The sequence below is a fragment of the Megalops cyprinoides genome, chromosome 20 (assembly GCF_013368585.1).
Source record: "Megalops cyprinoides isolate fMegCyp1 chromosome 20, fMegCyp1.pri, whole genome shotgun sequence".
NCBI lineage: Eukaryota > Metazoa > Chordata > Actinopteri > Elopiformes > Megalopidae > Megalops > Megalops cyprinoides.
Genome location: NC_050602.1, coordinates 28453059 through 28465937, shown reverse-complemented (window position 1 = coordinate 28465937; position 12879 = coordinate 28453059). Strand labels below are relative to the sequence as shown.

Genomic DNA, 12879 nt, shown 5'->3' with positions numbered 1-12879 from the left:
GAGGCGGCTTTTTGTTATGAGGGTCACATAGTTGTGACACTGTGCAAAAGGTCAACAGCCAATCAGAACACAGGGAGGAGGTGCTGAAGCTTCACACCATCACTTCTCATGTTGAACAGCACTGCGATCTGAAAATGGATTCCACACTGCAGTGAAATTCCAGATGCGTTTTTAAGTATGAAGAGACAGAAGCAGCTGCACATCAGAAACTGAGAGGCCACACCACATTCATAAGAGACACATGTCAATATTAAAGTGTATCGCTTTTCAGGGCATGCATATACCCCTCTATGCCACAGGTGATTGGTATTCCGTAGACCCAAATTCCATCCCCTCTGAGGTTCAATTCCACCACAACATGCAGGTCAAAAGCAAAGCAAATTCAACACTAAGCATTTTTCCGTTACTGTAAGATTGTGTGGCGTGGTATGCGCTGTGAGGTTATGCGTTATATGTGGGCGGAAAATAATTTATCTTATTTTCCATAGCCGCTTACTTGCTGACACGATTACAATTTGGTCATGCACTACTATATAATTAAAGTAAGTTGTACTGTAAAAAAATATCGTAGATAACGTGATGCTGGTACGATTCCGATCCGGGACTGGTGAGATTCGACACTGTCTGATGCTGTTGCACATGCAGTGATATGTGGTGTGTTTATAGACGGAAACGGCTGTCCGCGGTTCAGAAGCTCACTTGCTGACAGAGTAAAGACAAATGTGCTTTGAAAATCGCAATGCTACAACGTGTGCAGGATCCAGATGTTTGGATGGTATAAAGAGGGTCTTATTTTCCTCTGGGAGACAAAGTCCTGCTAAGCCAGGGCCGCCCATGCTGTCTGCAGGCCTGGAGACTGTGCTGCGCCCGTTCACAGCACACACGTGAAGTGCATCGTTCACTCACACACACACACACACACACACACACACATCCACAGTATCAATCTATATATGTATATGGATATATGTATCTGTGCGTGTGTTATAATAACGATGTGCATTTTTTATCTTATGAGGACAATTAGCGTTGCGTTACTAGATTCGCTCGTACCGTTATTTATCACTTACTTAGTGCACAGAGCAACCAGGTATGTGTGAGAGGTATTTGGCCACACCTGTTTTTCAGGGTTTGGGCTAGCCCCCTTATCTCCAGTGAAGGCCAAGCTTAATGCTTCAGCATACCAAGTCATTTTGGACAATGCTATGCTTCCAACTTTGTGGTAACAGTTTGGGGAAGGCCCTTTTCTATTCCAACATGACTGTGCCCCAGTGCACAAAGCAAGGACTATAAAGACATGGTTTGATGAGTTCGGTGTGGAAGAACTTGACTGGCCCACACAGAGCCCTGACCTCAACCCCATCAAGCACCTTTGGGATGAACTGGAATGGAGATTGCGAGCCAGGCCTTCTCGTCCAACATCAGTGCCTGACCTCATAAATGCTCTACAGAATGAATGGGCACAAATTCCCACAGAAACACTCCAAGAAGAGTGGAAGCTCCATATGAAAGTATATGTATTTGAATACAATGTCATTACAGTCCCTGTTGGTGTAATGGTCAGGCGTCCGAATACTTTTGTCCATATAGTGCATATATATATATATATATATATATATATATGGAGTGAGCTTAAATCTTTGCCTGAGAAAGTAAGTAAGTATGAAAATATATAAATATAATGTAATTTATTAGTGAATGCTTCACTAAGATGAGAGCACACACAAAAATAGATGAGAAATGAGGCCCCTGTCCCTGTCCCTGTCCCTGTCTTCGGAAGTGTGACCCTATAGCCTCTGATTCAGAAACTACAGGAGTGACGGTGCCTGCATGTTCCACTCTGTAAGTGTGTAAATACAGTATGCTCCGCTGTCTGTTTCTATTTACTCTTTTAACCTTCGCTATGAAACATAATTACACGCGCACATACAACCAGATCAATGTTCACTGCAGCTGCTCAGCCAATCAGCGGTTAGAAAGACCTTTTAAATGACCAAATTCAAGTCTTTAAACAGCGCTGCTCTGCGAAGAATGTGTCGTTTATTGTTAAACCTTGGTGGAAATACGAATTAAATGCAGGAAAAGCTGCCTTTGGTCCCACCAGCCCTGCACAGGAGTGCCATCACAGAACACCCTGATCCTTCTGTACAAGTCATAGAGGACCTTTAGTGCAATACTCTGCCCCTCTCATTACATGTACTTCAATCTCTGGCCTCTCTGCCTATGGCCCTTAAATTGCAGCCAGTTTCTAATATTACCAAGAGTTGGTTTTAAAAATAACTAGTTTTGGTGCCATGGATCAGCAGAGCTGTATATCTGAGCGTGGGCAGAGGGTTCAGTCAGGGTTTGCAGGAATACACTGATGGCAGCACTAACAGCACCCACATCCCGCGACTGTCCCCCGAGAAAAGGACATGGCACATACTACTACTGCATTTACAACAAAAAGAAGCAAAAACAGCCAATAACATAAAGGCAGGCACCAGCACACACACCTACGGGCACTGCGGACACTGAGGACACTGAGGACACTGAGGACACTGCGGGCACTGAGGACACTGAGGACACTGAGGACACTGCGGGCACTGAGGACACTGAGGACACTGAGGACACTGAGGACACTGAGGACACTGAGGACACTGCAGGCACTGAGGACACTGCGGGCACTGAGGACACTGCGGGCACTGAGGACACTGAGGACACTGCGGGCACTGCGGGCACTGAGGACACTGAGGACACTGCGGACACTGAGGGCACTGCGGACACTGCGGACACTGAGGACACTGCAGGCACTGAGGACACTGAGGACACTGAGGACACTGAGGACACTGCGGGCACTGAGGGCACTGCGGGCACTGAGGACACTGCGGGCACTGCGGACACTGAGGACACTGCGGACACTGAGGACACTGCGGACACTGAGGACACTGCGGGCACTGAGGACACTGAGGAGGACACTGAGGGCACTGCGGGCACTGAGGACACTGAGGACACTGCGGGCACTGCGGACACTGAGGACACTGAGGAGGACACTGAGGGCACTGCGGGCACTGAGGACACTGAGGACACTGCGGGCACTGCGGGCACTGCGGGCACTGAGGGCACTGAGGGCACTGAGGGCACTGAGGACACTGAGGACACTGAGGACACTGCGGGCACTGCGGGCACTGCGGGCACTGAGGACACTCAGGACACTGAGGACACTGAGGACACTGAGGGCACTGCGAGCACTGAGGACACTGCGGGCACTGCGGGCACTGCGGGCACTGCGGGCACTGCGGACACTGCGGGCACTGAGGACACTGCGGGCACTGCGGGCACTGAGGACACTGCGGGCACTGCGGGCACTGCGGGCACTGAGGACACTCAGGACACTGAGGACACTGAGGACACTGAGGGCACTGCGAGCACTGAGGACACTGAGGACACTGAGGACACTGAGGGCACTGCCATGTGATGGGAGCCCAGCTCCTCTCCCAGGCGGGTGATCAGCAGGGCCTGCAGGTATGAGCTCAGGTGGGCCGTCTGTGTTCACTCCACACACACACACCCATCCCCCCTCCGCTCCGCACGGCACAAGCTCTGCCAAACCAAACACACATCCTGCACAGAAAAACACTCTTTAACCCTCATACAGCGAGAGCAGGAAGACAGTTCAATTCAAATACATCAAGGCAAGCATACAGTAACAAAATGATAGTGGATGGATTAAAAGTGTCTCCTTCCTCACCTCAGCTCACACACTACAGAGCCAACACTGAAGCAGCCCAAAAACAGCAGCAGCAGCAGAGAGATCACACAGTCCTGCACAGTCCTGCACACTGCTAGCAGCTCGGTACAGTCATGGCTATAGGACACCATATCCTCTCATTAAGAGGAATAACATCATTCTTGCATGTCCTGCCGTCTGTCAACGCATAATAGTTCTACATCAAGAACAATTTTTAGCTATTCAGAAAGGATTGTATAGTTGAGGAAACAGAATTCATAATTCCCCTTTCCTAGCACTCTACAACTTTGCTATTCCCAGATAACAAAGATATAGATGAATGCTTAGATATTCCAATGCTCTATGACCAAAATGTTGTAATATGAAAATTTCCATTTAACTATCACCATTATAGTAAAATGACTAGCTCTGTGTAAAGTGCTAATGAGTAAAGATTTAGAAAAGAGTGTCAGTAATGAAGGATTAGTGTGTGCTTGTAAACGGCACAGGACTGATCCAGCGAGCTGGGGCACCAGCTCCCACACTGTCAGCCCCAGAATTCCCCAGTTACTTTACGTTTAAATATGTGTGCTGGACCTCTGAGCTGAGAGTGTAAAAACCATGCAGCATTTCTTCAAAGGAGCTGTCTTTCACCCTGCGCTCTGGCATTCTGCTCAAAGAGCGCTTTCCATTCAGTGGATTTTTCAGAAATTTTCGTAAAAAATCGAAATAATTAACATAATGGATTTTCATATGTGATAGCTATTAAATGTTATGTAATGTACAACAGATACTGAGAAAATATTGCCAGGAAAATTTAAATCTAGCAGTCTTTAGCATTCAGCATAATTGGGGATTTGACTTTAAAATTCTTTGCTGTTGGGAGCACTGACCAACAGAACAGTTTTATTCCAAGAGAACAATTTTCTTTATTGAACAAACATTACAGGCCAGACCGTTTTGTATCTAAAAGGGAGTTTCACTTCCCCAAAAGTGTGGTGAATATTTCTGGATTACATGGACTACCTCTTTACAGGAAACTGACTTGTTCAAAATAACACACTCCACAGACACCTTAGCGCAACTGACACAAGAACTTCAAATACAACAATCTACAAGGAATGAATTTTAAAATCCATTCCAGGTCTGGCTGTCTTTCATCTCAGCCGAGGTAATCACAGAGGGGACACGTGCATATACGGTACAGACACAGTCTGCAAAAATGAGACCTAGGGTTTCTGTTTGGACTCTTCCTGATAGGTCTTCAAATCTGAAGTATATTGTTTGAATATCTGCTTTTGCAGGAATCTACCTTCAAATCAAATCAATAAAGTTAGCCTTTTGTCTTTCAGCTAAACTTTTCACAATCAACTCAGTGCGTTAATGGAAAACACTTCACAATTAAACTGACTGTCAAACCAGATATTGATGTATTATGTAGTAATACATAACTTATGGACCTTATATATAGTGATGCATTCCTTAAAATCCATAAATGAATGAAAAGAAATTTATCCACGATTATATAAGTGTGCTTCTTCCTGGTTAAAATACACGCATTTTGGCCCTTCGTTTTTCTTCAAAAGTGAATTCACGTTAATACAGTACAATGATAATCATGAAGATAATAAAATAAAATGCTACAAGAGTTATTTACAACCCAGTTTTCTTTTTCCAACAAATGCCAGGCACTTTGAGAAATACTAGTATATATAGAAAATCCCTTTATTTGCCCATAAACATTGACATACCGGGGAGGCTGCAGTGCAAACGCCAGCTGATATCAGAGACTCCTCTAAAACGCAAACATTTCAATTTCATTGGAAAAGTTTAGTTAGAACAAGATCAAAGACTGTAATCCCTGCAATCCTGGATTTTGTTCCTGCCATGCAGGTCTTTAAGAATGCTGCAACTGGGAAGAATAAAGGGCGATGATTATGATTAGAATGCCGTCTGTCCAGCTTTCTCCAGATCCGCTGCTTTTACTTAAGCAGCGCGTGAAGTCTGGCTGTTTTCCTCGTGGCGATTCTGCTCAGTTTGGCTTCGCCGCATTTCCGTCGGGAGGCCAGGTAGCTCTGAGCCAGGTGAGGTCTCCGACCCCGCACTGCCACAAGCACCCACAAACACCCACCTGTCACGGCCTCCGACCCCGCACCGCCGCAAGCACCCACAAACACCCACCTGTCACGGCCTCCGACCCCGCACCGGCACAAGCACCCACAAACACCCACCTGTCACGGCCTCCGACCCCGCACCGGCACAAGCACCCACAAACACCCACCTGTCACGGCCTCCGACCCCGCACCGGCACAAGCACCCACAAACACCCACCTGTCACGGCCTCCGACCCCGCACCGCCACAAGCACCCACAAACACCCACCTGTCACGGCCTCCGACCCCGCACCGGCACAAGCACCCACAAACACCCACCTGTCACGGCCTCCGACCCCGCACCGGCACAAGCACCCACAAACACCCACCTGTCACGGCCTCCGATCCCGCACCGCCGCAAGCACCCACCTGTCACTTCATGCACACACCTCTGCGCCTCTGAAACAGACTTTACAAAGACATGTGTACATGCAGCACTGGCACCAGGTTTTAGTCGCCGAAACACTGACTGACACTGACATTTGTTTTCGTTCAATCTAAAATAAATACATGGGCCGGAAATAACGAGCGTAAATTACTTAATTCTTCGAACTCATTTCCACGTATATCTTCTTTTAAATAAGGTTCTCAGTAACTACTAAATAATACTGAAAATGTTAAGTTCGAAGAAATACTAACTTTTTAACGTGGAGGCATACACGCGATATATTTACAGTAAATGAACTTGTGCGGGACCTTCGCCTTCTCATTCCCGGTACGGATCTTGCAAAGAAATCAGCAGTGAAACATTATTACGTTTTTTTCTGTTATTTTAAATCTAGTTAAAGTGTCTCCTTTTACACAGACAGTAAAGTATACTAAGTACAGAAAGTCTAATACATTTCTTATTGCATTCAAATCGTCATATGAAGACGCCATGACTTGGTTACGTTTAAGAGAGGTCTGTGCAAAATTACCGGCATGAAAAGTTTGCGAGAAACAGCTGAGCGACTCTTCTGCGGAGCGCATCCACGCCACGCACATCCCGCCCTTCTGCTGAACGCACATCAGCGTTTTAAACACGGTGCGCTTTGGCCACGCACACACGCGCGCGCAGTTACGCCGTTAAAAAGAGAAAAGAAAGTGAACATTTTACCTGAGTTAGACACAGGGGAGAATACATCATGTTGTTAGGCTGACTTGAAGAGTTATTAAACTAAAAAGCTTCTAATTCATTTTTCCAATTTCATTGTCACCATCATCCTCATTGGCACATCTCACTTGCAGTATCGGTCCGTGGAAATCTGAACAATACGAGAAAGAACTTATAGACCAAAATAGCTACGTTCAGAAAATCAAGCAAAAAAAAAAAAAAAAAAAAACTCGGAGTGGTGGATGGTCGAAAATTCTGCTCCATTTAGGAAATGAGAGAAAGAAAGAATCAAAGAATGAGAAAATGAAAAAGAGGGAGGAATTAAATGACGTTATGAAAATAGCCCATCCCAGAAAAGGGACTTAAAGATGCAGTATGCCCGATTTCCCCATCCACTACGGCTACTTTAGCCAACAGAATACATGTGAAGTATGCTAATACGTCTCCACATTTGTCGATCAGGTCCAATTTTCGACATGGTAGATTAGTATTTTAAAAGTACAATGTTTTTTCTTTCCATAAAACCGCACAGCGACTCCGTTTCTTCTCGATTTCATTTGTAAGAGGGGCAGCTGCTATACACACACTTACGTTTAGTGTCACACAAAATTCGCTGTTTAGGTCAATGCAATCGTTTTAAATCAATACTTCAGTTTACTAAACTGAATTTATGACGCGTGGACCACAGAGGACAGGCGTCAGTGAGGGAAGTTTAGAACGCGCAACACGTGCGCCTGCAGGCGCTGGAGGTCGATACATTTTTAACACAGAGGAAAGACACAGATGAAGAAAACAACACAGTGGGAATTAGTAACTTTAAAAGACTGCGTCCACTATGCACCTATCCCAGAAAGTCTTCAGTCTTAAAGAAACTTTAAAATACGGCGACAGTGTGGCGTAGCGGCTAGGGAACTTGTTACCATACGGTTGCAGGTTCAAGCTCACCTCACTTGTCTCCCAAAAAGCTTTGAGCTATTTAACTCGCCCCGCAAATGGTGTCTGCTCTGCAAAATATACCGCCTAATAGGCTATTCCATTGTCAAGGGGTTGAAAGTCTGTGTCACAACTAAGCAGGTATTTGTGTGCGTAAACGGGCAGCAAGAATATACTGTGCGCAAATATATACTGTCGCATTTACAAGAAACATAGAGCCTTGAAAACATATGAATGTGTCCAGTGTTTTTTCCCTCTCGCACACATGGACTATTCAGTCAGAGCAAAACTGAAAACATACATTGGCTGTGAACATTACACTTAAGGTTATGAGTGGTATGTTATTATTAAGAAGGTTATTTAAAGAAAATGCAAAAAAAATTGCAGTGGATCCTGTCTCCCCAAATAAACTTAATTAACGCTTAATTACCACACCCAAAAGGTCGACACCGATGCTAACTCGCCCTCTATTTTTGCTTGTATATTAAACGTAATACAGGAGTGCGCGTGAGAATAACTGTACTTTTACAAAGTCAAATAAATTCACAAATAAATGGAACACACCGCAATAATCTACACTGAAAGGGTGGGCCCATGCTAAAGCTGATCCATCTGTGTAGAATTTAGGCTTCTAAACCACCACGCCAGTCAAAGGTGACAAGCGTTGCTCTCACATGGGCTTTCTTGTCATAGCTTACCCTGCAATATGTGTAACTTCTCGCAGGTTGATAGTTGGGAGTTATAAGGGGGTATATAAGATATTATGTTATAAGGGGAATCGGTCATGAGGGAAGTACATAAGTTAATTCGTATGAGATCAAACACATGCACAATATATTTAATTCTGACGGATAAGCAGACCACAACAACGGGAAGCTAATAACGGGCTCGCAGTCTCTGAATATGAGTTTAAATTCTCACTAATACTACAGAACATAATTAGTCTTAATCGGAAAATGTATTTTAAATTCACGATCTATACCTGCTCCAATTACTTTCGCCTTTATAAAGACCCAAAATCAATTTTTAGACCTATCAATATAATTATTATGAAAATGATGTTTATAAATCTCTGACTCAGCACTGTTTGTGATATATAGGAATTACTGGAATCTTAAGATGGAATCGACAATAAAGGGGAAAAATAAAAATTCTTCTGGAAAATACATGCTGTCGAAGCAGCAGGCAGGGCCAAATTGTGCTTTCCGAGTTATCACATAAGAAACGCACAGCGGACTGGCTTGTGATGAGGATATTTATTTCCAGTGGCATAATCATGGTTTGGGCCTTGCTGATCGTTACTTTTTATACTGGAAAAGGTTAAACGCAATGCACAGGCGAAATCGTATACAGTAATTGTACAATGACACATTTAACACGAGAATTATCCTCCTAGTGTATTCCAAATTTAATCGTTTCTATCTGGTTCTTTACTCTAGTTATCAGTTTTGCTTTGGCCGCATAATAAAATGCTGTCTGTCTGGTTTGTGAGTAAAACCCTACCATTACCACCAAAGCATTACTTCAGTTCAGTTCTCCAAGCCTATAAATGCAGTAAGATTAGTGTTTTTAGGCTTTGTAAGATCATACGGATGCATGGATGAGTGCCCTCGGCATGTAAGACTTAAGTATCAATATCTATACAGCCAGGCGCACTTTCGAAACGCTTTGTGTGAGGTACCTGCATAGCTGTACCACAACGGCACTCTGACTATGACGACACCCAGCGACGGAGCGCCTCTGTCGGCCTGTGGTTCAAATACAAGCCGGCGCGCCTGCGGCTTCGGCTGCGGCCATTTTCTGCTGTATAGGTTTACGAACTCTCCACGGAAGGTAGCGTTCATCGGCTTTCAACTTCCACTCGGCCTATAGGGTCCCGCGATGAATACACATGTGCGCTGTCCTGCATTATCTGGCTAAAAAAAAACCTAATTTTCCAGAGGGAAAAGCACCGCGACATTCTGTCCTTACATGCCCCTGTAACATAACTACATGATGTGCATTTTCTAATCTTTCACGCAAACCTTATGCTTGGCTGAAACCCAAAAAGAAACCAGAGACATTGTCGAGAAATAGAGGAAGGGTAACAAAACAGAAATAGACGAAGTGAACTATATCTCAGTTTCTTTAAAAGAGGGCATAAACCGTCACCATTGTGGCGACAATTGATAAAAATTGATTTGTTAACGTACCATTGGCAAGTGAAACTGACAAGCCCCCCACAAAAAGTTGTAGCAAAGAGAGGCTTTTGAGCAGCGCAGTTCAGCCGCTGGTCATCGCGTCGATGCTGTTGTTATTATTATTTTAATATAGCATCCATTCTTCTTCGTAGAGAGATAATCCCCGGGCTTCCAGAGCGTCCCGTGCAGAGATCAAACAGACCCGTCAAATGCGAAATCTGAAGATTAATCCGAAGCGAATCTCCGATTCAAGGTACAAATGGACACATTAAAGATCGTGCAATTATAACATAACAGCTTGCATAGTTTGCAGCAGAACCGTAGCCCCTGCTAGTGTTATCTTGGTTGTTGATGGTGCCGCGATGTGCTGGGCTCGTTGGTTGTAGTTAAAATTAGTGCAGCTTCTTCGCTCTCAGATTTTGTAACATTGAACGTATCTGTATTTTGTGTGTATCGGCGCTTCCTCTGTTTGGTGTTATTTCTCCACGATGTCCAGATACGGCCTGGGCGGTGGGCTCCCAGGAGAAATTACAGTCGTCTCGAAGAAGGAATAGATGAAACACAGCGGTTGGGGGTGGGGTGGGGGTAGTGTATTAGTGTTGCACTTGATGGCGTAGTTTATAAAAACGGGGGGAGCTGAGAGAGAAAAGTATATTAACGGTCTCGGGTGGAGCAGGAGAGGACGCCGATTCAAAGTCAGGCAACTGAAGCTTAAGTTTAGACTCTGCGAAATACAACCCAACTATTTATCAGTTTTCATTTCCGTGTTCCCCTGTAAAGCAAAACCGCTCTCGAAAATTTCATTAAAATGTATCCATGAAATAGTTGGAAGGAATGTGCTTTTTCTGGTTTTCTGAATTCAGACAACGGGGACAGTGTGTGTAACTTAGATGCACCATGCCCTTTTCAAACCATACACCGTCTAATCTTTATTTTTTACTCAACCAACCTTTCTAATCCTCTCCTATCGACCTGAACGTTTTGTACAGGTAATGCGAGACCTGCGCTGTGGTACCTCCATACACACATTTTCTATGAGAGGACAGTCAGGAAGCAGTTTCCAAAAGGAACTCAAAATGAAGAAAAACTTCTGGAAGAATATTGGAACACTGAACACAGCTTTCAAAACAAATTTCGTTTTTCAGGATGGCGTAATTGCTTTTTGGAAAACGCTCTGTAAGGCGCTAACCTACAGACGATAAACTTTTTGGCTTCGTTTTGTTAAGCATACTGTTATTATTTGACATAAAGCGCAACAGAAAGGACACATGTGTTGTTCACATTAAAGCAATGTTTGTATTCTACAAAAATGTTACTTGTGACAGTTAGGACAAGGATATCAGAACCAAGACATGCACTAACTTTGTTTTCTCTTTATGTACACACACACACACACACATACTGTAGCTCGGATGAAGCAGAACTAGACAAGCCTAACAGTTGAACATCTCTTTCGGAAAATAATTTAACCGTTAAAAGTACATAAACAGTGAAACAAAATTAAACATTTTATTAAATTATTAATTTTGGGAAGGGATTAGGTAAAACAAATAGCTGGAAGCAGGTGTGTAAATAACTTCAATTTACAACAGCAACACATAATTTACAGTATTTGCTATCGTGTGATATAATGACGGCGCTCTTTTTTCAAAGAAACCACATGTTTGCTTTAATACCCATAATTCATAATAAACAGAACACTGAAAAATATACAAGTCAGACTTTGTCGTTGTTTCAAGACAGCAAGCTTATCATTTAGGCAGGCCAATGTTCCTTAGTTTTTTTTTTTTCTTTCTACAAAGAATATATCAATAAAAATATATACAATCTGAAATTGACTGACATAATGGAATATTTCATGTTTCTGTTTTTTATTATTAAGTTTAATATGTTTTAGGTAACCATAATGGTAAATACTGGTAAACGTCCACTCCTGCACTTTTTTTTAAAACAAATTCAATTCAATTCAATTCATTTTTATTTGTATAGCGCTTTTTACAACACAAGTTGTCACAAAGCAGCTAAATTCTTCCCAAGTTTTAATATGTAACATCTAACAAAAATATCATACATCATATGTATCTTATATCGATCAATAAGTGTGAGAAAGAAGATAAAAATGTAGTCTTTAATTTCCCGACAGTGCTTGTACTCTCTTCCAATAAGTAGCTACACATTGTGATAGTATCACAAACAGAAACATACGAATATGAGGAGGAAAAAAATGCAAATTGCATGTTACAATAACTAACCAAACGTCTTTACCTAGCCAAGTAAGAGCAGGTGCTAATAATACGAACTCATGCAGGGCCGCTCACTTCGTGCTTAATATACCTAGATTAAATAGACACCATAACTGATTTTAACCTTTACCATAAATGCTGTTAGTTTCACTTTTTGTTGTGCAAATGGGTACATTTAATTGACAATGAACATCTACGCTGAATACATTCTATTTTAATAAGCCTGCAAGTTTTCAATTGGTGAAATAAAGCGCTCACCTCACAGGCCTCCAAGAAGCTTGCGCATTCATTTTTTTGTCTGCAGCTCCGGTTTCCATAAAGGTTCTTAAACTTTGTTGTAATTTGTTGTTCTGTATTTATTTCCTTAAGATTTACTATTTGAGTGACGTGTACGGTGCTACCCTGTGTACTGTAATGTATTAACAGAGTGCTGTCCTGTAATACGAAATAAACTAAGCCTTGTTTAGTGCCATAATGCCTGTTCCTACAGTGTTCTGGTAAAGTATCATGAAGGCGCTGCAACCCAAAAATTATCTTAGCTAGTCTGCAGAACTTCCATCTATATAAAA

At 43.1% G+C, this 12879-nt stretch overlaps 1 protein-coding gene across 3 annotated transcripts in view; it reads right to left on the bottom strand.

Annotated features, from left to right (window-relative positions):
• Positions 1-10639, bottom strand: part of LOC118795509 (nuclear factor 1 C-type-like) — a 71767-nt gene extending 61128 nt beyond the window's left edge. The window contains exon 1 of one of the 3 annotated variants that reach the window (XM_036554043.1): positions 10080-10639. In XM_036554043.1, coding sequence (XP_036409936.1) covers positions 10080-10082 — 3 coding nt within the window. In that variant the 5' untranslated portion in view covers positions 10083-10639. Of the gene's footprint in view, positions 1-6957; positions 7108-10079 lie in introns of those variants that run through there. The other 2 variants (XM_036554041.1, XM_036554044.1) reach the window with 2 other exon arrangements.
• Between the last annotated feature and the right edge of the window lie 2240 nt (positions 10640-12879).